General features: G+C 40.3%; 1 protein-coding gene across 5 annotated transcripts in view; it reads left to right on the top strand.

Annotated features, from left to right (window-relative positions):
- The window catches only part of HECW2 (HECT, C2 and WW domain containing E3 ubiquitin protein ligase 2), a 367,014-nt gene that overhangs the window by 255,052 nt on the left and 91,022 nt on the right, over window positions 1-20,940 (top strand). For all 5 annotated transcript variants that reach the window (XM_059393100.1, XM_059393097.1, XM_059393099.1 and 2 more), the window contains 3 exons: window positions 510-613; window positions 1,116-1,240; window positions 9,831-10,016. In XM_059393100.1, the coding sequence (XP_059249083.1) occupies window positions 510-613; window positions 1,116-1,240; window positions 9,831-10,016 (415 nt within the window). The remainder of the gene's footprint in view (window positions 1-509; window positions 614-1,115; window positions 1,241-9,830; window positions 10,017-20,940) is intronic.

Here is a 20,940-nt window from a genome sequence, read left to right as displayed (position 1 = left end):
CCCAAGGCATTGATTTTTAGTAAAAACAGAGTGTGTGTACATCTATATATAGATAAAGATACAATATATATATACATATATATAAAATATGAAGCCAAATATCTTTCTAAATACCTAGAATCTCTATTCATCATACATCTTTATCATCAACTAAGCTTTTTAAATGTCATTCTTTTGTGAAAATTAATGGCCATGAAATAGAAAGTTCTTTTCTTTAACAATGTAAGAATTTAATTTTCTTTGATTGAGGGCCACAGTTTTTTTTCCCCCCAGTTTTATTACTTTGTTAGGCAAGTGTTTCACAAACAACAAACAGAAGGAATTCAATGCATTGTAATTTACTTAAGCAACAGATGGCCCAAAGGTCAGGGAATGGATAAAGGTATAAAGTTTAGGGAAGAAGTTTTGCTGAAGCCGAGAGGATAGTGGAAATATTTGGGCCCTGGGGGAGCGGTTGGGTCCTTCATTTTGGAGGCTGCTGTGATGTAACGCTAGGCTACTGATTTTAGGTACCAGAGTATCCGCAGAACCATGACGAACGAGAGGCCTGAGGAAAATACCAATGCTATCGATGGGGCAGCGGAGGAAGCTGACTTTCACCCAGCCAGTGCAGGTGAGAGCCTGTGGGTTGGTTTGGTTTGTAATCTCACAGAAGTAGAAAACAAATCATAAGGATCTCCAACAGATGAGGTTTATCTTTTAGTGAACTTTTAATCTTCAGTAAGATCTGGTAACCCAGTGCAAATAAGAGAATTCACCAGAGACCTCTTCTAATCCACGACTTTTTACTAGTGCTAAGAGAAGAATCACAAAACCAGATAGAATATAAATAACTAATCTCTAGATGTGTAGGATGGAGGAAAATGATTGAATCTGATCACTTAAAACATCTAGGCATGCATTAAAATGTTAATAGTGGCTAGAAGTACTCCGTTCCATTCCAGTCAGGCCTTACCTGTGAATTTACATGGAAGCAAAGCGTGTTTGGAGGATGAAAATAATAGTCAATGATGTAGCTATTCTTTGGCTCTTTTAAAACATAGATGGAAGTGAACAGCTATGTTTCCACTACATGGAAAGGTTTCCCTAAAAGCCTTTGTGGTCTGCCCACCCAGATTTCCGGCGGGAGAGCGTCCTGCCCCACTCTACCTCCAGATCCAGGCTCACGTTGCTGTTACAGTCTCCCCCCGTGAAGTTCCTCATCAGCCCAGAGTTCTTCACCGTGCTGCATTCTAACCCCGTGAGTACCGAATCTGAGTTTGCGGAGGAGACGGGGCAGGCCGAAGGAAGTTATCCTGGTCTGCATAACGAATTGTAGAATGGTAAGAGCTGTTTACTGAGCACTAAGTGCATTCCGAGGTCTGTGCTAAGCACTGTGTATGTTCTAACCCATTTGGTCCCAATACACCTAGAAGTCAGATGAAATTTCCATTTTTCCAGATAAAGAAACTGAAGCAGAGAAGTTACACTTTCGTAAGATACATGCTGCCAGTGATGGAATGACCAAATCATGGGACTAAAATCTATAGCCTAGGAAATAAAGCCAATATATTGTGATAGCACTGCATGGTGACAGTTGGTGGCTATAGGGCCCAGGACATGCTGAAAGTCAAGTTTGAGCCTGGGAAGGTGGGCAGAAGCCAAGTTACATGACCTAGACTCATACATGGGACAATTCTGGGAAAGGGTAAGGCTCTTATACAAAGGACAGTGGGCGAACATTTGCAATTGTTACTGTAAAACATTATCATTCTGGGGTGGGAAGAGCTTTAGGCGTGAAGTCAGATAGCGCAAGTTTTCCTTTGCTTCTCTGTTTGTCCCTTTGTTCATGCATTCATTCAACCAGGATTTATTAAATGCCTGTGATTGGCTGGTGCAGTGCAGACTGGGGATAGAGTGGTCAACCGGACAGAGCAGGTGATGATAGCAAACTAGGGAACCGGAAGAGTTAATTCAAATGGTGCGGTGTGACATGAGGCACCATACATGGGGCGAAGGTGTACTTGAGGATGAGCTCCTGGACGCACTGCTTTAGATGGGCTGGACAGGAAGACCTTTTTGAGGGAGCTACATTTAAGCTGTTTATAAAATGTCCAGAAGCCAGTAGGGTAAAGGTCTGGGAGCAGAACCTTCCTTGCCAGGGAAAAGCAAAGGCTCTAAGGCTTGAATGAGTCTGATGTGGTATAGAATAAGGTCAGAGAGGTGAACAAGGCTTCAGAATGTAGGTCTGGTGTGATCTGGCAAAAAGTTTGGGTTTTATTCTAAATGGATTTCTTCTAAGGTGATTTCCTGTAGGGGTGTAATGTTAATGTTTATAAGCTCCCTCTAGCTGCTTAGCTGAATATAGGTTTTAGAGGGCAAGGCTGCACCAGGGACACAAGTGAAAAGGCCCCATGGTGAGACATAGAAGGAGCTGGGACTAGTGCAGTAGCAGTAGAGATGGTGACAAGGGGGTGAATATGGGACATGTTTTGGAGGAAGAGCAGACATTCTTGTTAATACTTTAGAGTGTGGGGACAAGAGAAAAGAAAGGCTTCCAGAAAGAGCAGTTGATTGAATAGTAATGTTCAAAGGTTTGCTGATAAATATTCAACAACAGCTGTGGGAGAATGTGTGTGTGTGTGTGTGTATCTTACTGAGTGAAGGATGTATAGCACACAATTTACAAATAATAATAAAATACACAGAATGCTTTTGTTGCTTTTTGCTGAAGTCTGACAGCAGTAGCCAACCTATAGTTGTAGTTTACAGACAAATGTAGTTCCAACATGAATCTTTTCATCTACATTAACTGTTAAGACAACAGTGAAGCAGGGGTGATGCAGGTGGGAGCGTCACACTCCCGTGTTACTGAGCTCAGTGGTACCTTCTCTTTAAGCCACATAACTCCTGAATACCGGACTTAACTCTCTTCTTGGGCACGCTCACAGGCATGTTGTATGCAGCGTAATAGCACAATGTGAAGTTTAATCTGTATTATTAGCATTTTATTTTCTCTATCAGTTTCTTAAGTCTAGACCTGACATCTAGAAAGAAACCAACAAACTTTTTTGTAAAGGCCCAGAAAGTATGTGTTTTCAGCTTCTGGGCCAAAGACAACATGGAAACAAGTGGACGTGGCTGTATCTCAAAACACTTTGCAGATGCAGCCAGCCAGCCCACACCTATCCTGGGCAGCCCACAGAATAATATCGAGGCCTGGTTTGCCTTTACTGATTTCTGTGATGTTAATACTCCCAACTATAGCTAATTTTAAGCTACCAATATGACCTCACCAGGTTGTCAATGCAGATTGCTTTCTTGGGTGCAACTTCCTCATCACTACAATGTTTCAAGTAGAGGCTGGAGTCATGTTGTTGGGTTGTGGTTAAAGGCTGTAGCTTTTAAACTTGGTCAAGTTCTATAAATAAATGCATATTCTTGATTCTCAGCTCTTAGAGATCCTGGTTCATTAGGTCTGGAGAGCCCCAACCATCTGTTTGGTTGGTTGGTTGGTTGGTTCCTTAAGTGATTCTGATGCAACTGGTCTTTGACCTGTAGCTTTGGAATTCCTAGAATAAGATGTTGTGTTTAATGACCTCACTGCTTTTGTCACAACGGTAACACATCTGGACGTTGGACAAATAACAGATTTTAACAGTGTGAAGATACTCAGCAGCTTAAATGTTTTTTGTTTCTTTTGTCTTCATGCTTTCATTGCTTTCCCCTTTCCTTGGGCATGATTTCAAAACACCTTTTGCTGGGAAGCCAGTCTTGATTCTAAAGTATTCTCTCTAAAGCATTTTAATTTTTTTTTTTTTCCTACCTGAACTGCCTTCATTACTGGCCACAAAGATCTCATGCTGTGCAGGTATACATTTGTGTGAGGTCAGAATTCTGTTGGGTTTAGGAAGCCTTATTTCCCTGACTTCTCTGTGGCAGGAATTAAAGTAGCTGGATTTACCTTGCTGATGATCTCAAGGTAGAATTTATGGGAATAAGTTCCACAGTTTGTTGTTTTTTTTTGTAGAGGTTATTACTTGATGGAATCTCTTCTTTTTCCTAGATTATCTAACAAAATTATATGAGATAAACTTTTATATGATTTTCTTATTTTAATATTTATTTTTTTAATTTTTAATTTTTTATTATTATTTAATTTATTTTCTTATCTTAAGATTTTTTTTGCTTGAATTGTTTATTAACCATAACTGTTTCAGTAGACTCCCTGTTTATATTATTGGAAATGTTCAACATACAAAAGGAGTATATTGATTTAGAAGCCTTCCTAATTCTGTCTTTTTATGATTTGAAGATAATCAGTTTATATTAAAAGAGTAATAAAAAATAGATTGCATGGAACAGTAACTTAATCATTTTTATTGAAAATAATGAAATTAAGTAGCTATATAATTGTAATAACTCTAAAGGAAAACTTAAAATATTGTTTTTTGTATTCTGTTTTCATTTTTTCGCCTTGTGTTTGCTTAAGGTATATACTACTGCCCTCTGCTGGTATGATCAGATTTCTTCCAAAATTGTATTCATAAACAATTTCTGAAAACTCAAGATCTAATTATTAGTGTCATATCTTTTATACTTCTATGCCTGTGTTTGTCTAATTAATGTAATACATAAATATGTCTCCTAATATGTAACTGAATAATGTTTCCAACATACATGCCAAAAATTGTTATTCTAGCTTTTATTAAGCTGTAGAAATACATTAATTCTACCATCTAAACTCCTTAGTATTTAAAGGTGAAAAATTATTCAAAAATACATAAGTATATTCTTACAAGCCAGGAATTCCTGCTATTGCAAAATAAATGAATTAATAGTTTACAATTAGTTTTGCTAATAAGTTAAATTTTCCCTCCATTTTACTCTTTAGCTAGCTGAAAATAATATAAAATCCCTTATGATTAAAAATACAGACTGTGTAAGACGGGGCTCTTTTCATATCCCTGCATACATTTTATGGAAGCAAAGTTACTTGATTTTGTTTATAATAAATTTTGTTCTGTGAATAAGGTATACGAATGCTCAGATTTGCTCACTTGTGAACATGAAAGACATGAGAGAGAAACATGAGGATTCAGAATACCTATTCTTTTTATTTCATTTTGTTTTTAAAGATTTATTTATTTATTTGAAAGAGAGGGAGAGAGTTTGCGGGCACACACACACATATGCTAGTGGGGGGAGGGGAAGAAGGAGACAAGCAGACTCCCTGTTGGGTGGGGTGGGTGGGCTCCATCCCATGGCCCTGAGATTAAGACCTGAGCTGAAATCTAGAGTCCGATGCTTAACGGACCGAGCCACCCAGGCACCCCTCAGTATGCCTATTCTTGATGTAGGGTTTATGAAATGTGAAAGACAAATTTTATTTAGCTTTGATGTACTTACTATGTTATTGCAAAGAACAAAATTAGATGAGATCAAGACTAGGCCAGGTCATCCTGGACATATGGTCACTATAACACGAAATGAAGGAAGGAAGGAGAAAAGAGAAGAGAAGAGAAAAGAAAGGGAGGGAGGAAGGAAGGAGTGAGGAAGAAAAGGAAAGAAAGGAAAAAAGAAGAAAAAGGGATTACTGTTTGCACTGTGCTTGGTTGAGAAGAAAGGCGTATTTTACATCATGTTCTTATTCTGCTGCCAAATGGCAATAACCTTCCCCTCAACTCCTCTCAGTGTTTTTCGTTTCTAACACCTCAAGACACTCAACCAAACAAAACACATTAAGCTCAAAGGAATGTTATTTTAACGGAATTCCAGTAAAGAAGTTCAGGTGATCCTTCACTCAACCATCAGATGTTCATTTCCTGCCCAGACAATGGGAAACACCCACGAGTAAGGCCAGGAAGGGAGCTTTGGAGTCGAGAAGCAGGAACCGAAGGGGACTTTCCAGTCAGCACGAGAGATTGTTTCCAGGCGTTGGTTCCGTCCACGTAACCGCCGTCAGCTCTCCCGGTTCTCCTGGTGACTCCACATGCAGCCGCAGCCACACAAGATCGTTCCGGGCGTTTCCACGAGATTTTATCCTGTGAGGAAACATGGCGCGTTGGTTTTTTCCTAATCGACTTGGGTTTCAGGTAGAAAGTCACATCGATTTACTACATCCTTTTCTGTAAGTCCAAAACAAAACAACGACCCAAACACCGAAAAGCCCTCACGCAGTGAGCACCGCAGAACCAGCGAGGGCCAGCACAGTGCCTCTTTGCTCTTCTCCCACGGCTTTGCCAGCATTTGCTTCCGGGAAGACCAAGCTCTTGTCGTGCGGTCCTCCCTGTCTAGCGCTTCCCGAGTGCTGGGACCCTCTCGTGGTTGCTCTGCCGCTTCACTCTGTGTTTCAGCACTTTCACGGCTTCTGTGCCCTTTGACGTCCAAACTCGACTTTCTGCCTGCGGGGAAACTCTTCCTCCCACCTTTTCCTACAATGTCCCTTGCCGTCCTTCTGAACGCTGGGGCTGTGCTCATCTCTGTATCCTCGGGCTTTAACACAGGGCTTGTGACAGAATTAATGAAAGGTGATGAAAACCTTCTTTAGTTAATAGAAAGTGGGATGCTGGCCCATTATCTTCAAAGACCTCGAAAGTAGAAAACAATTTTACTGCTGTCAGTCATCTGTTTTAACATAAGTATGGTAGGTATAATCCCTCATATATCCCTTTACTTACTTCTACTCTATGTTTTTATAGTGATTTTTACTTCTTCAAAGCTGTTTTACATCCTTTGTTTCACTGGGCTTGAGTCTCACGTGCCTATGAAGAAAGCGGAGCAGTTCCTATGATCCCATGTTACAGGTGAACGAAGATTTAATCTCTGAGGCAGAGAGTAAATGATTTTCTTTGTCTCTGTCCATGAGTGACAGGGCCGTGACGAGAATCTTCACTGTGGTTCCATATGAACTGGAGTATAAATACTCTTCTGAAATATATATACATATATATACACACACATACATACACATACGTAGTTAAATATACAAATATATATCCAAAATGGTACATATTTAAAAACAAAAAATAGAATAAACATATGTATAAAATATGAACTATGAACATATGTGTATAAATGTCATGTGTATATACATAAATACATACATAAATATGTTCGTATGTTTCTATATATACATTTTTTCCTGACAGAAATGTCGCAGTCTGAAGGGATGTTCCCATTTGCCTTAGAGGTTTTGTACGGGCACTTAGAGTCTGTGCATGTTCAGACTTGAAAAAGCTATGGGTCCAGAGATCGTTTGCTGGTTACTGATAAGAAATCTTTCTTGCACTTACTTTGCTTTGGTAGGTGGTTTTTTTCACCCCACTCAAACTTGGCACTCTGTGGCATATCTTACTGAGAGGAGAGGAGGAAAATGAATGGATGTAATTAATGATAAGACTGGCCTTAAGAATCCTGAGCGCAGAGAGCTGGGCAAACCCAGAGACTTACTTCACTTCACGCCTAGGGCTGCGACAGGTTCCTTCACCTAATTACTACTTCTTGCCCTAATGAAGTTCTCCTTCTCTTTAGTAGAAGGAGGAACATTTCTTCTGGTGCTCCAGATAAAGAATCAGGATGTAGCCTATTTACTTAGATTAATGGGGGGGGGGGGGGGGGAGAAGAAATCAGAGGGACCAAGAGATATGCCTGTTTGGAACAATAGTTAATATAATGCTTTATCTAATAGAATTATCCTGCAATAATGCACCCCAAAGAGACTGACTGGGGAGTATGGCTTGAAAGTTTGGGGCCAACTGCCACTCGAGCTGGTGTGGTCTCGGGCCTCTAAACTTGCAGTGGCTTCTGTGGAAATACATCAGCAGCACAGAGCGAAATGCAAAAAACAGATCCTTGCTGATTGTGCATAAAACACCAAGGCAGGGTCAGCCACAGGCTAAACTATTAGTTAGCTAACGTTCGTCTCTGACAACCTCCAACTTCTTTTATTAGTCTCCTTCTCTGCTTTCATGATATCACTTTCTTATTCTCTCATGCTCTCTAATTGCCCGGAGCCCCTGCGTCGGCTTGCCTGTCTTGGCAGTGCACTGTGCTCTGAACCTCACAATTTCTCTGAGCCATCAAATCCTCCTCTCAGTTAGACTGTCAGGTTGAAATACAAGCTCAGCGTGTTTTATACTCAGGTGTGCTAAGGACTTAGTGCACTGGTGTTTTGAGGATAGTTCAGTGTGGCCGGCTGGCCCGCCTGCCTTCCTGCCTCCTCCCTCCCTCTCTTACTTCTGTTCTGTCTTTTGTTTTGATAGGACCAAAATATTTTAGTAAAAAATATATAATGATGGAATCAATTTGAAAGACTATATAAAAGTCATCTTATATAGTTTAGTCTATATATCAATAACAGAAACTAACAGATCTTGGTGGCTTAAGCTGACAAAGGTCTGTTTCTCATCCCAAATTGGGTCATCAAGGTTCTCTGATCCCTGTACTTACTCAGGGACCCAGGGACCTAGACTGGGGAGCCACCACCATTTCAAATATCACCAGTTGCTGTGATAAGTGTGCCAAAGGGAAGAAAGCTCTAGAAGGACTGACATCATCAATAAATACTTTGACCAGAACATGACATATGTTAGGGGATCCTGGACAGACAGGAGCAATGTTAACTGTCCTCATACTCATTCATTTTTCATCCTCAGTAACTACCACAGTACTGGGCATAGCAAAGACAGTAAATGTTTATTAAAATGAAATCACTTCCAGAGATCCTGATTTCTTTTGGGTTTGCTTTGGTCTACCTTAGAATGAAACAAATAACAGAACCACAAAGTTAGCTTGAAGGCCTCCAGACTCAGTCTAGTGGTACTGGGATGCTAAAGGTAAGAAGAATCCTTTTAATCTATCTGAGAATAGAATTCTGGAATAGATCCTTCACAACCGTATCAATTTCATGACTGTCATATTCTTTCTGATAATGCAAGGAAATAGCTCCATATAGTTATTCCTTTTCTACTTCTTGGCACGTAATATTACACAATGGACATTTGTTGACTGACTTATATGTGGATAGCCCATGGCTTATGGCTAATTTCTGGAATCTTGTTTAAGTATCATAGAGATGAAGACTATAACATTTTTCACAAGACAGTCACTTTTTTGTGTGGTTGTATAGTGGGGTTTTATTAAATGTGCATTTCAGCTGTATAAATTCAGTATACACACACTCATATATACATATACATAAGCACACATACACACACACCAAAAAAGAGAGAGAGAAAAATCACGTATACAGCCCCGGCAGTTCTGCCTGCCATTCCACTCATTGAGATTATGCCTGGAAGAAGGTGTGAGATGAAAAACCTTTTTCTGTGTGGTCTCAGTTGAATTTGACTCTCAGGGAGAGCAACTCAACCCATTGCAAATACTCTGATATTCAGATATATGGCCACCCACTTTTCCTGTGCAGCTTAGCTGCTAAATGTATAACTGCTTCCCTGGTACTCACCCAAAGACCAGGGATCTCTTCCAGCACTGGAGGGAAAACTGGCTATGTTGGGGTTCCCCGTGAGATGGTATATTTGTATTTGACATGGTGTGACTCTGTGCGGTTTTTGCCTAAGACCAACTTAAGGACCTGACATCCTCTGTGGAATGAGATGCTTGTTCTTTAGAAAACTAGACATCATCCATGAGGCTCCCTTACTTTCTGTCATCTTGCTGTTATTTTGATCAAAATATTGTGCTCAGCCTGCTGTTTCCACACGCGAGTCTAGAGCTGTATGGAAGCTTCTATGCCAACTGGACGACTATATACACCTGATGTCGTGTGGGAAGCACGTTGCTGTTGTAGGTCCAAGCGGGTTGACATGGTTCTCCTTTCTGTTCCCCAGAGTGCCTACCGCATGTTTACAAACAACACGTGTTTGAAGCACATGATCACCAAAGTCCGGCGGGACACCCACCACTTTGAACGCTACCAGCATAACCGAGATCTTGTGGGATTCCTCAACATGTTCGCCAACAAACAGCTGGAGCTGCCAAGGGGCTGGGAGATGAAACACGATCATCAGGGCAAGGTAACACGAGGGAGTCGCCTGGGGAAGCTGCTAAAGGACAGCGGGCTGCCCACAGTGTTGGCCTTGGCCTTGGCTCAGCCATTCACGGGAGGGGAAAGGCCTCTGCGGGGTGAGACCTTCCATGTCCCGGTTCAGGGGAAACCTGGACACGCAGGTTGTCTCTACAGACAGTTACTCTGCTGTTCGGAAACAGTCTGGAGTGGACAGGCGCAAGGGCATTTGTTTGGCAAAATACTCTCTTTTGCCTTAATATTCTTCTGCCTATGATCTCTCCCCACTTTCTGCTATTTAGAGGAAAGATTTCTTCGGCCGGGACACTTCCTCCGGGTTAGTTACGCGGGTGGTGTTACAGGCCGTTGATCGAACAGCTGTAGTGTTCGGGGAAAGTGGCTAGGAGGTCAGGAAGCAACGGCTCAGCTGCACTGCGGCCTCGGTGGTGGTGTTTCAGAGCCCCGATTTTGTTAGCCTATTAAACAAGACTCACAGAGTAATTCACGTATGATGAGAAATACATACCAGTGTCATACAGGCCAGAGGAACCGCGTCCGCACTTCCCTCATAGCCAGGGGCCCCAGAAAGCCAGGTTATGATCAGGATGTGGTCATGAGTAAGAAATCAGAATGAGAAAGTTAGTGATTTTTATAGGGTGTTTCTCAGCTAAGATTTTATGTTTTTAAATACTCTGGTTTAGTACCTACTCTGGGCCATGAACTGTTTAAGGTCTTTCTACATATGAGTTCCTCACTAGAGCTCTGTGAGGCAATGCTGCTCTTATTAATGCCATTTACAGACAAGGAGCCTCAGGTCAAGAATGGTGTGGTGGCTTGCCCAGGGTCACAGAGAGGGGTAGTGACTGAGCTGCGCTCCAGCCCAGGCATCCTGGTTCACGGTCCACGCTCCCAAGCAGGGCCTGCTCTTTGTATGGTGCACAACCAGCCTCAGTTCCCCTCGCTGTAAGAAGACTGAAATGTATGACTTGGAGGATGGAGGGGATTAAAATGATATGACATTTAAAGTATTTAATCATGCTTCACTCATTCATTCAACAAATATTTATAGAGTACCTGTGCAAAACGGGTAAGTCATCCACTTCATAGGACTGCCATGCTCACGGATAGAGACGGAAAATAGACAAATAGCATGCCAGATGCTAACGGATGCTGTGATTTTAAAAAACCGGGAGATGGGGACTAGAGAAAGACAGGAGTACAGAATGATTTTGTACAGGGTGGCCGGGGAATGCCTTCCAGTAAGGTTAGATGTGAACAGAGACCTGAACAAAGTGAGGAGTAAACATATAAGGGAAGGAGCTTTCAAAGCAAGTGAAATGTTAAAATCCTCAATAAATGCCATTCTCCCCCAGGGTGACCTCTAGCAACAATACCACAGTAGCATCTTACTCATCTTGAGCTCAGCGTCCAGCAATCTTAACTGAGAACCTATAACCAGCCCAAATAGATGTTTTAAAGAGCATGTACTTTAATGCATGGGAGAAGCTCTCAGACTCAATGAAACTATTAACTTGATTTCTGTAAATTTCTTTAATCAACCTATAATTCCTAGCCCAGAGAAGATTAGAGGTCTCAAGCATGAAGTGTAGTATAGATGAAAGAGAATGGATTTGTGTTTATGTCCCTGGCAGGGAAGCCTTTCCAAGACATTCAGAAGAGGGAGGCAGGGCCATCTAGCACTTTTAGAACTTTTTCCTCCAGAGAATTATGTCACACTGCTGGTGCTAAGTTTGGTTCGGCAACCTGAGAACCCAATGTTTGTAAACGTTCTACTGAAAGGAAGGACATAGATTGTTTAAGTAAAGACTTTGGGAAGTACTGATGGTATTACCCCTGGGTATAAAAGAGCAGTACCATACCAGGAATTCAGCTCTCTTCTCAACTCTGACAAGATTTTACCTGTGTCCTAGGGAGTTATGCTCATTAGAGAGCCATGGGTCTAGGGAAAGCCCAACTTGAGATAATGGCTGCCATATATTTTTGCTCTGAGACTTAACTTGCTAAGTCACTTGTCCCCTTCACTAAAGGCGCTCAGAACCTTGTGTTTACCTCATGGGGCAGTCCCTTCCTGCCACTCATAATGTGCCAGACCCACTGCAGGAGAGAGCTGCTGCTTAGTGATCCTGGACCTTGAGAAAAGTTTTAGTTCTGTTTAGGACACTATTTAAGAAGAGTTAAAATGTATTCTTAGGAGCAAGTTCTATCTGATAGTCTTTATAAAAGTTTCCATAGTTAAGCTGAGGTAAACATATCTCTGCTCTGTGTACAACACAACTGTCCATTTTACTTGCTGAGGCTTTCAGACTTATTTGGGGGTTTCAGTGCCTGAAGTTGTAGGTATTGTAAAGAACCTTGAGAGTGGGCTGGTAGGTGGTTGACCTCATAGCCTGCTGGTAGCTTTGCATTTGTTTTTGTTTTGTGTTTTTTTTTTAAAAGATTTTACGTATTATTTGATAGAGAGAGACAGCGAGAGAGGGAACCCAAGCAGCGGGAGTGGGAGAGGAAAAAACAGGCTTCCTACTGAGCAGAGAGCCTGATGCGGGGCTCGATCCCAGGACTCTGGGATCATGACCTGAGCATAAGGCAGACACTTAATGACTGAGCCACCCAGGCTCAGCCTGTAGCTTTGGCTACAGGTGCTGTTTGGCATGAAAGAGAAGGACTCCCAGCCTTGTGGGCAGAATGGATTATCAGACGCTTGAAAACTTAACCACATTCGTCTAATCTCTTTACTTTGTGCATTAGGACTTGAATAAGGTTTTTAGCTAAGCTGGACATCTTAACTGGAGCAGGTACATCTCCCTGTGATTCTCCCCACCCCTATCCTTCCTTTACAAATATCTGGCTTCCAGGGAACTAAAACAGTTTAAAGGAGCATTGGGAGAGGCTTGTGCTGGTCTTTCCTGGGCTGCGCTGCTTTCCACTGCCGTTTGGAAATCGTCGTGCTTATCCTCCAAGGTTGATAGGCTTTCTTCCAGTCTTGACATGTTAGCTCCCCTTTTAAACGAATTGCTTCATTTCCAGAACATTTAAAGGGTGTAAACTTTTTCCCCACTTAATATAACATCAAAAGCTATTAAATACGGCAAAGTTATTTTCCCACAGTGATGACTGATTTTTAGAATTGACACAGAACAAGATATCCAAGTCCTTAGTTTCGTGAAAGGAAATGCTTCTCAAGGGGAACATTCTCAAATTTAGCTCTTCGGACTTCTGCAGTCCGGTCTTCTCAAGGTCGGCCTTTTTCCTTTCCTGCTTTCATTTGTTTAGTCATTCAGCACACTCCCACGTACTTCTGAATGCCTCAGATGTGCATGCCACAGTGATATTGATAAAAGCTAACACTCCATGTGATGTTAGGTAGTGTGTAGCATTGACTGTTCGGTAGATAAACACTTAGATTACTCCCTTTCATGCTCACAGCAGCCTTGCAGATACCTGCTGTTTTTATCCACATTTTAAAGAGATGGAAACTAAGGCAGAGCATGGTTGAGTGAACTGACCAAGGTCCCACCATTAGAAAGTGATGGAATTGGATTTGAACCCAGGCAGTCCAGGTCTAGAGTCTGTGGTCTCATCCGGCCTTTCAGCAGTGAGTAGGGTGGATGGATGTCTACTGATCTGACGAAGGTAGTAGAAGGTGCCAAGGGAGCCCGTGGTAGGATTTCCTACCATGGTCAAGGAGGGTGGGGGCTTTCAGATGCATCATTGAAGGGCAGCATGTAGTGTGAGTTGCTGTTAGCAATCTGGGCAGAAGTAATCAGTTCTCCCTTGAATCCCCTCGTAATTTTCCCTTGTGTGTTCTCGTGATGTCTATCCACATTGGTCTCGTGCTATAGTCATTAGCATGTTTTATCTTCCCAAGCAGATGATCCTCATTTTGATGATGATGATCCCCATATTTTTAATTACCCCCTCTTCTACCCCAGTGCCTTTCACGTGCCAGGTTCTCAAAACAAGTTTGATACATGAAGGAAACGTGTCACCTGGAGTTTCCCAGTTATTAGTAATCTCTGCTTTGGACCGATGAAGACTCCCTCCCCACTCTTTCACCAGAAAAAGCTCCTAGATTTGCTTCATTTGACGTCCCTTAATGCATATGTTGCCTTGGATCTTTCACAATATTGTTTAAACAAGGTGATGAAGATTGTATTGCACTTTGACAGTCATTAATTTGGGGGGAGACTTATTTTCTAATTACTTAAGGCCAGGGGATTTAAATTGGGTGAAATTTCACAGAATTCTAGATCTGGTATGCTCTTTTTGGAATTTCTAGGGTGAACTAGGTCCATGGCTCACATAAAAGAATAGAAATAAAATATTTCTAGTTAACTATTAATTAAAGAATAAGAACAATGTCAGGCTTTCTAGATAAGATAATGATGAAACCTGCATTTTTAAACCTCATACCATATGCCAGGCACTGTACGAGGTACTTTCCCATGGATTATCTTATTTACACTTCCTGGCAATTTATGAGGTGGGTATTATTATAATTATCCATACTTTACTGAAATTTAGAGCTGTTAAATAATGTGTGCAAGCAAGTGAGGAATCCAGGATTTGAATGTTATCAGTGTGACTTTACCACTGTTCTCTACTGGGAGGAATTGTCTTTGTCACCCCATGGAGGAAGAGTCCCAGGCCAGATGCTGGGGTTACTAGTATTCTTCAAGACTGAGACATATATGTATGTCTTGATTAGATCCTAGGTGATCTAGCAGAGGACACACCCCCAGAGACACATATACATGGCTTCATGCTTAAATGCCATAGAGGTCTTATGCCATGTGTACATAGAATATTGAAATATAATAATAATAATGGCTGATTAGACGCCAACCTCTAGGTGAGGAATATTTTATTAGGTCATTTAACTTTCACAATAACCCTGGGGAATGGGTTTTACTATAGCTGAAGAAACAGGCTCAAAGAGATGAAGTGTGCAAGTAAACTCTTGGATATAAACCATGTATTTCTATATCTAAGGCCTGTAATGATTTTTCTGTACAAGATTAGTCTAGCCCTCACTAGCCACTAACCACCTGACTAGCTTGAAATATGTCATTTAGATTTCCCGGATCTGAGTTTCCTTACGTCTGCATATGACTGGGTTGATCATCTTTTCATGTGCTCACTGGTTATTTGTATATCTTCTTTGGAAAAACCTGTATCCAAATTCTTTGCCTATTTTTAAATTGGATTATTTGTCTTTGTATTATTGAATTCTGAGAGATCTTTGAACCACATATTTTGAATATTAGTGCCTTATAAGATATATGCTTTGCAAATATTTTTCCTGTTCTATGAGTTGTCTTGATAATATTGTTTACAGCGCAGAATTTCAATTTTGATATAGCTGTTTATTTGTATTTTTTTGTTGTTGTTGCTTTATGCTTTTGGTGTCATATCTAAGAAAACGTTACCTAACCTCAGATCACAACAATCAGCTCCTGTGTTTTCTTTTAAGAGTTTTATAGTTTTAGCTCTTACATTTAGATCTAGGATCCATTTTGAGGTTTTTTTGTTTTGTTTTGTTTTTTTGTATGGCGTGCAGTAGAGGATCTATTTTCATTTTTTTGCCTGTGGACATCCAGGTCTTTGCACCATTTGTTGCAGACTATTTTTTTTCATTGATATCATTAGTTGTTGGGAAAGTGAAAATCAAAACTACAATGAAACCACTATAGACCTATTTCATTGGCCATTAAAAAAATCTAGAAAATAGTAAATGTTGGCAAGGATGTGGGGAATTGGAACCCTTCTACATTGCTGGTAGATACATAGAGCCGCTTTGGAAAACAATTTGACAGTTTCTAAAGAAGTGTCCTGCAGAGTTGCCCCACAATCCAGTAACTCCACAACTCTGTATGTACCGAGAGAAAAGAAAATACATTTCCTCTCAAAACTTGCACATAGGGGCGCCTGGATGGCTCAGCTGTTGGGTGACCGCCTTCAGCTCAGGTCATGATCCCAGCATCTCAGGATCCAGCCCCACATAGGGCTTCCTGCTCCATGGGAAGCCTGCTTCTCCCTCTCCCACTCCCCCTGCTTGTGCTCCCTCTCTCACTATGTCTCTCTGTGTCCAAATAAATAAATCTTAAAAAAAAAAAAAAAGTAGCACACAAATGTTTCATAGTAGCTTTATTTGTAATAGTCAAAGGGTAGAAACAACCCAAATGAATTAATCATATGTATCTGAATTATATTTCATAATATATGTAAAGCTATTTTAAAAATTAATGGGTTAGTTAGAGACAGGTCAAGATTTCCTTTTCAGCTGATGGTTTCTATAAATCCTTGATTCTTCAGTTTTGAAGTTTAGATGATATGGTTTGAGACTGGATTTGACATCAAATATGTAATGTACTTCTTTCTGCTAATTACATTTGGAAGGGTCTCTTGTCCAAAATTCTATTGTTATTTTAATCGGTATTTTGTTCCATTACTCGATTTCCTTAATTCTTTTGATTCTGTAATAGTGGGATTCACAACTAAGCCAAGTTTTATGCAGGATCGTCCTTATGAAACTGTGACCAACCTCTGTGTTTATTTGTTGGACTTAAGGCCTAGGATTTTCACCTAACATATAGGACACATTTTGACTTGACTCATTTTGAAATGAAACGTAAGCAGAAAGTGGGCCAGCACAAAAAAAAGTTCTGCTTGCTTTTTATTGTAATAAGTTTAAATTTTTTTTTTTTTTAGTTTAAAATTTTTTGTACACTCTCAGGAGTGTGAAAAGCAAGGATAATTTGGGATCTGGATACAGTGTTAATATAAACGTTTTATATTTTTACAAGAAATGTGCATCAGTAGTATTAAAATGTGACTTATTTAAAATGCTTCTGGTTCTTGGCTAGGTTTGATCATTAGGGTGTACTCATGGGGATAATATATCTGGAAGAGAAATATGCACTTTAAGAAGGAAAACCAAATTTATCTGACCTAGGAACATTTCCCTCTTTCTTGCTTTCTCTCTTTCTTTCTTCCTTTCTTTTCCTTGCCCCCCCCCTTCCTTCCTTCCTTCCTTCCTCTCTCTCTGTCTCACTCTTACTTTCTCTCTTTCTTTCTTCCCATTGTTAATTTGAAAGATTTGAGAAAATTATGCTACAGTGGGGTCAGGATTTCTGGATCCTCCAGATCCAATCTGACCTCTGTGAACCTCAGTTTTCTCTGAAGTGAGGGTTAGTAACCTGACCTTTCCAGCTCCTGGGGCTGTGGTTAGCATCAATTTAGATAACGGTGGGATTACAAATGGAAGAAAAACATTTAAGATTATAATAATCAGTCATTGATTTAATATTCCTCAACTTACGGTATAGAAGATAAAAGCTGTATGATTACAAACCTCTAGAGATTTTTGATTTAATTTGGAGAAAACAAAGATATGGAATATACAGATATCTACAATAGAATGACCCATTTTACTGTATTTTTCGCCAGGAGTGCTGCTACCTGGTTATTGCTGCCCACCTTGCCAAAATCTGGATTTGAATGGTTAGGTTAAAGCAAAGGTCTGTATAGTACAATAACTAAGAGTTTCATCAGTTTAGAATTTTATGAAAAAGATAAAGATTTGTTGTTAATGGCCATATCTTTAATAGGAAGCGTGTGCTGGCTTTATAAAAGATATACTGTAGGATTAGTCCATGTCCCATTCCTCCCCTTAACGTGCTGCTGATCTCCTTTAACCGCAGTTAAAGAATGGTTTCTTCAAAGTGGGGATCCTTTTGCTGTTGCTCTTTGTTGTCCACTGTTGTCCACTGTTCAGTGTTGACACTGAAGGGTAGTCTGCGCCCAGGTGTTTGCTCTCGCCTTAAAACTGTGCAAGAACCCGGAGCCATCTATTTTTCTGCCATGGTTTTGCAGTCATCTGGTGGATTTGTTCTCTTGCTGGATCAGTTGCCTTTACTATGGTGGTTACATTCTCCATCAGCCGTGGTCATGAAAGTAAGGTTGAAAAGCATTCTCAGCGAGATAAGTAGAACTGGAACTGAAATCAGATCCCTTTGCACAGAATCACACACCTTCTGTGTAAAGCCACTAGACATTCCTCCCTTAGACTCTTTACCCGCAATGCTTCTCATTTGGACTATAAAAGAACATGCATGTGGTCTAGAATAGTGTCTGCAGTGGTCCGGCACAGGATGACCTCTTTCTGGTGTGGGATACCTGGGAAGTTTCCTAGCAAAAGTCGCATTACAATGGAACCTTGACTAATGAGTACGATTTTAATAAAAGGAGATTGTAGAGAAGAGAAGATAGGGGATGGGGAGGAAAAACACTGAAAGTGAAGTCATGGAGATAGGAATACACCAGGCAGGTGTGTTTGATTCCTATGAAGAAGTAATGGGCAAATTTTAAGAGACTCTATATAAGCTAAGTTTTCTTTCTCTCTCTCTCTCTCTCTCTCTCTGTGTGTGTGTGTGTGTGTGAGAGAGAGAGAGAGAGAGAAAGAGAGAGAGAGAAACACACATGAGAGCTAATGGTGTAAGTTCCAATCCAAAGCCCAGCAGGCTCAAGACCCAAGAAGAGCTTATGTTTCAGTCTGAGTCTGAAAGCCAGAAAACACCAGTATCCCAATTCACTTAGGCAGATGGATTCACCTCTTCTCACGTTTTTGTTCTAAGGAGCTCTTCCGTTGATTGGATGAGGCCTGACCACATTAGGGAGGACCATCTGCTTTACTCTGTCTACTGATTCAAATGTTAATCATCCAGAAACACACTCACAGATCAGCCACAATGTCTGGCCAAATGTCTGGGTTCCTGGTGGCCCAGTAGAACTGACATATGAAATGAACCATCAGAGACTCATGTCAGTGGAGTATTATCAGTAGAAACTCTATTGCAGAGAGAATGATGCAAAAGGGCTTGGATAATTAGAAAAATACTATAAAGCTTATTACATGAGCTTATCATTTGGTTTAATTTTTAGAAAAGAATGTTAGTTTTTGCTCCCCCTTCCAGATGTTCAATATGAAATAGCTTTTCCCCCCTTGCCTCTTTGTTTTGTACTCTCAAGCAGTAAAACACAGTGTTTTTCCCTGCTCATTCTACATGGGACTAAATTGTACTAAGAAACTTGGAACTGTAAAAGTAATAATATCATAACTTCATTTTTAAAAATAAAAATGCGAATCATCTTTTTATTTAAAGTGAAATATCTTCTCCCATAGTTTCTTGTGTTTTTCCCTACAAAAACCTTGTGATCTATATCCTATCTAAATTGACATCCATTTCTATATCCAAACTCGGTAACCATAGAGTTTTGTGACTTTGGAAATCAGATTGGGGGTTTGAATAGCACAATGGTCCAAATACCCAACTTAGATGACCATGGCAAGTAGCAGTTATGGTTATGAGGATAGATTTTGAGAAGAGAACAAATATTTTTGTAGTGAAATTTATCACAGTGTGAGCCTACTGAAGGATTCTCATTTTACAAGACCGTAATAGCTGATGTGGCTGCAGAAGTTGACCCAGTGATGACAGATTTTGGTTGTATCCCACATGAAGCTGATAGCTACAATTTATGGGGTCAGGTTCATTTCAATGAGTAAAATGCAACTTAGTATTTGGAAGTCTCAAGTGAATCCCTAAAATATCTTAGGATAAGCTCTACGTTTTGAAAAACATGCTTTTTGTTAGTTCAATGAATACGTTTGTTAGTTTTGTGGCACATCTCTTTAATTGCTTTGAAACAGTATCTCTTTGCGGTGGCTGCCTGTTTTAATAAGCTGAAGTCTTATTGCAGCAATCCAGGTGGAGATGGAATTAAATTCTAAAACTGTAAATAGCATGTGGATTTTCAATGATCTCTTTCTTATTTTTAACAGGGTAAAAGGTGTTAGATTAAATACTAACTCGTGTCAGTACATGTAGGACACAACAGGAAAGACTACTTCTGGGACAGCGCATCTTTTTGAAAGAAAGAAGAGAGCAAAGATTGGTTTGGGGAGTGTATTTCTGAGTAACATGCTAGACTCATGGAATCTTGAAGGAACTACCCAAATATGGAGATGGCCTTTGTCTCTTATTTTTAAATAGTTGTCTTCACGATCTGTACTGGGATCTTTTTTATGAAATATAATATGCTATTTTAAAATTTCATGGCAGCAACTTTCTGCTTTACCTAAAATGGCTGATTTGGATAACACCGTCCTCAGTCTTCTATTGTAAATTTTTAAAAACCGGCTCTCCAGGGGAAGTGTGGAGGGAGGCTGATTGTAGCATTTGCCACTTTCCATGGGGTGAATTCTCCCACCATAGCCCATTTCAGGCTGTCAGCATATTCCCTTAAAATCTCACAGTCAGCTCTCACGAGCTGATAGACGCCATCACCAGCATATCACTGACCCTTCTACTATATTTCCAACACCTAAATACTACCACTCCCAACATATAACATATCTATTTGCTCACATTTTATATTTAAATTGTTGGGAATATTGGACTTATCCACATCTGCTAACTGACCAGCTGTTTCCAGAATTCTAGCCTGAACACCACGTACTCCTGTTTTGTCTCCTTGGAACTTTAAGTCTCTGATCATAGTTGGTGAACAATATAACCTGCTTTAACTTTTTTGTGACTGATACAGATGTCATGGAATGTTTGGGAATACTCCCTCCAATTGAACCAAGTGGTGGAAAACATTAGCATGACTATTTTTTACTTATAATAAACTGTATCATTTAGCCTTTTTATTTCTGCAGTCACTAAGGGTTCTGTGGGGATCTAATATAGAGAAAATAACAATGTGTTTATTCCTAATAATTGGAGAGAAGTACTAGGGAGGGAGCCAGGAGCTGAGAAGTGATATGTATTTTGGAATGGAGGGACTGTGTGAACAAATATATATATATTTTTAGCATTTCTAAGACTTTGTAGAGAAGCCAGAAGTAAGAA

The sequence above is a fragment of the Mustela nigripes genome, chromosome 3 (assembly GCF_022355385.1).
Source record: "Mustela nigripes isolate SB6536 chromosome 3, MUSNIG.SB6536, whole genome shotgun sequence".
Taxonomy (NCBI): domain Eukaryota; kingdom Metazoa; phylum Chordata; class Mammalia; order Carnivora; family Mustelidae; genus Mustela; species Mustela nigripes.
The sequence above is the reverse complement of the archived record's forward strand: the minus strand, read 5'-3'. Positions and strand labels throughout refer to the sequence as shown.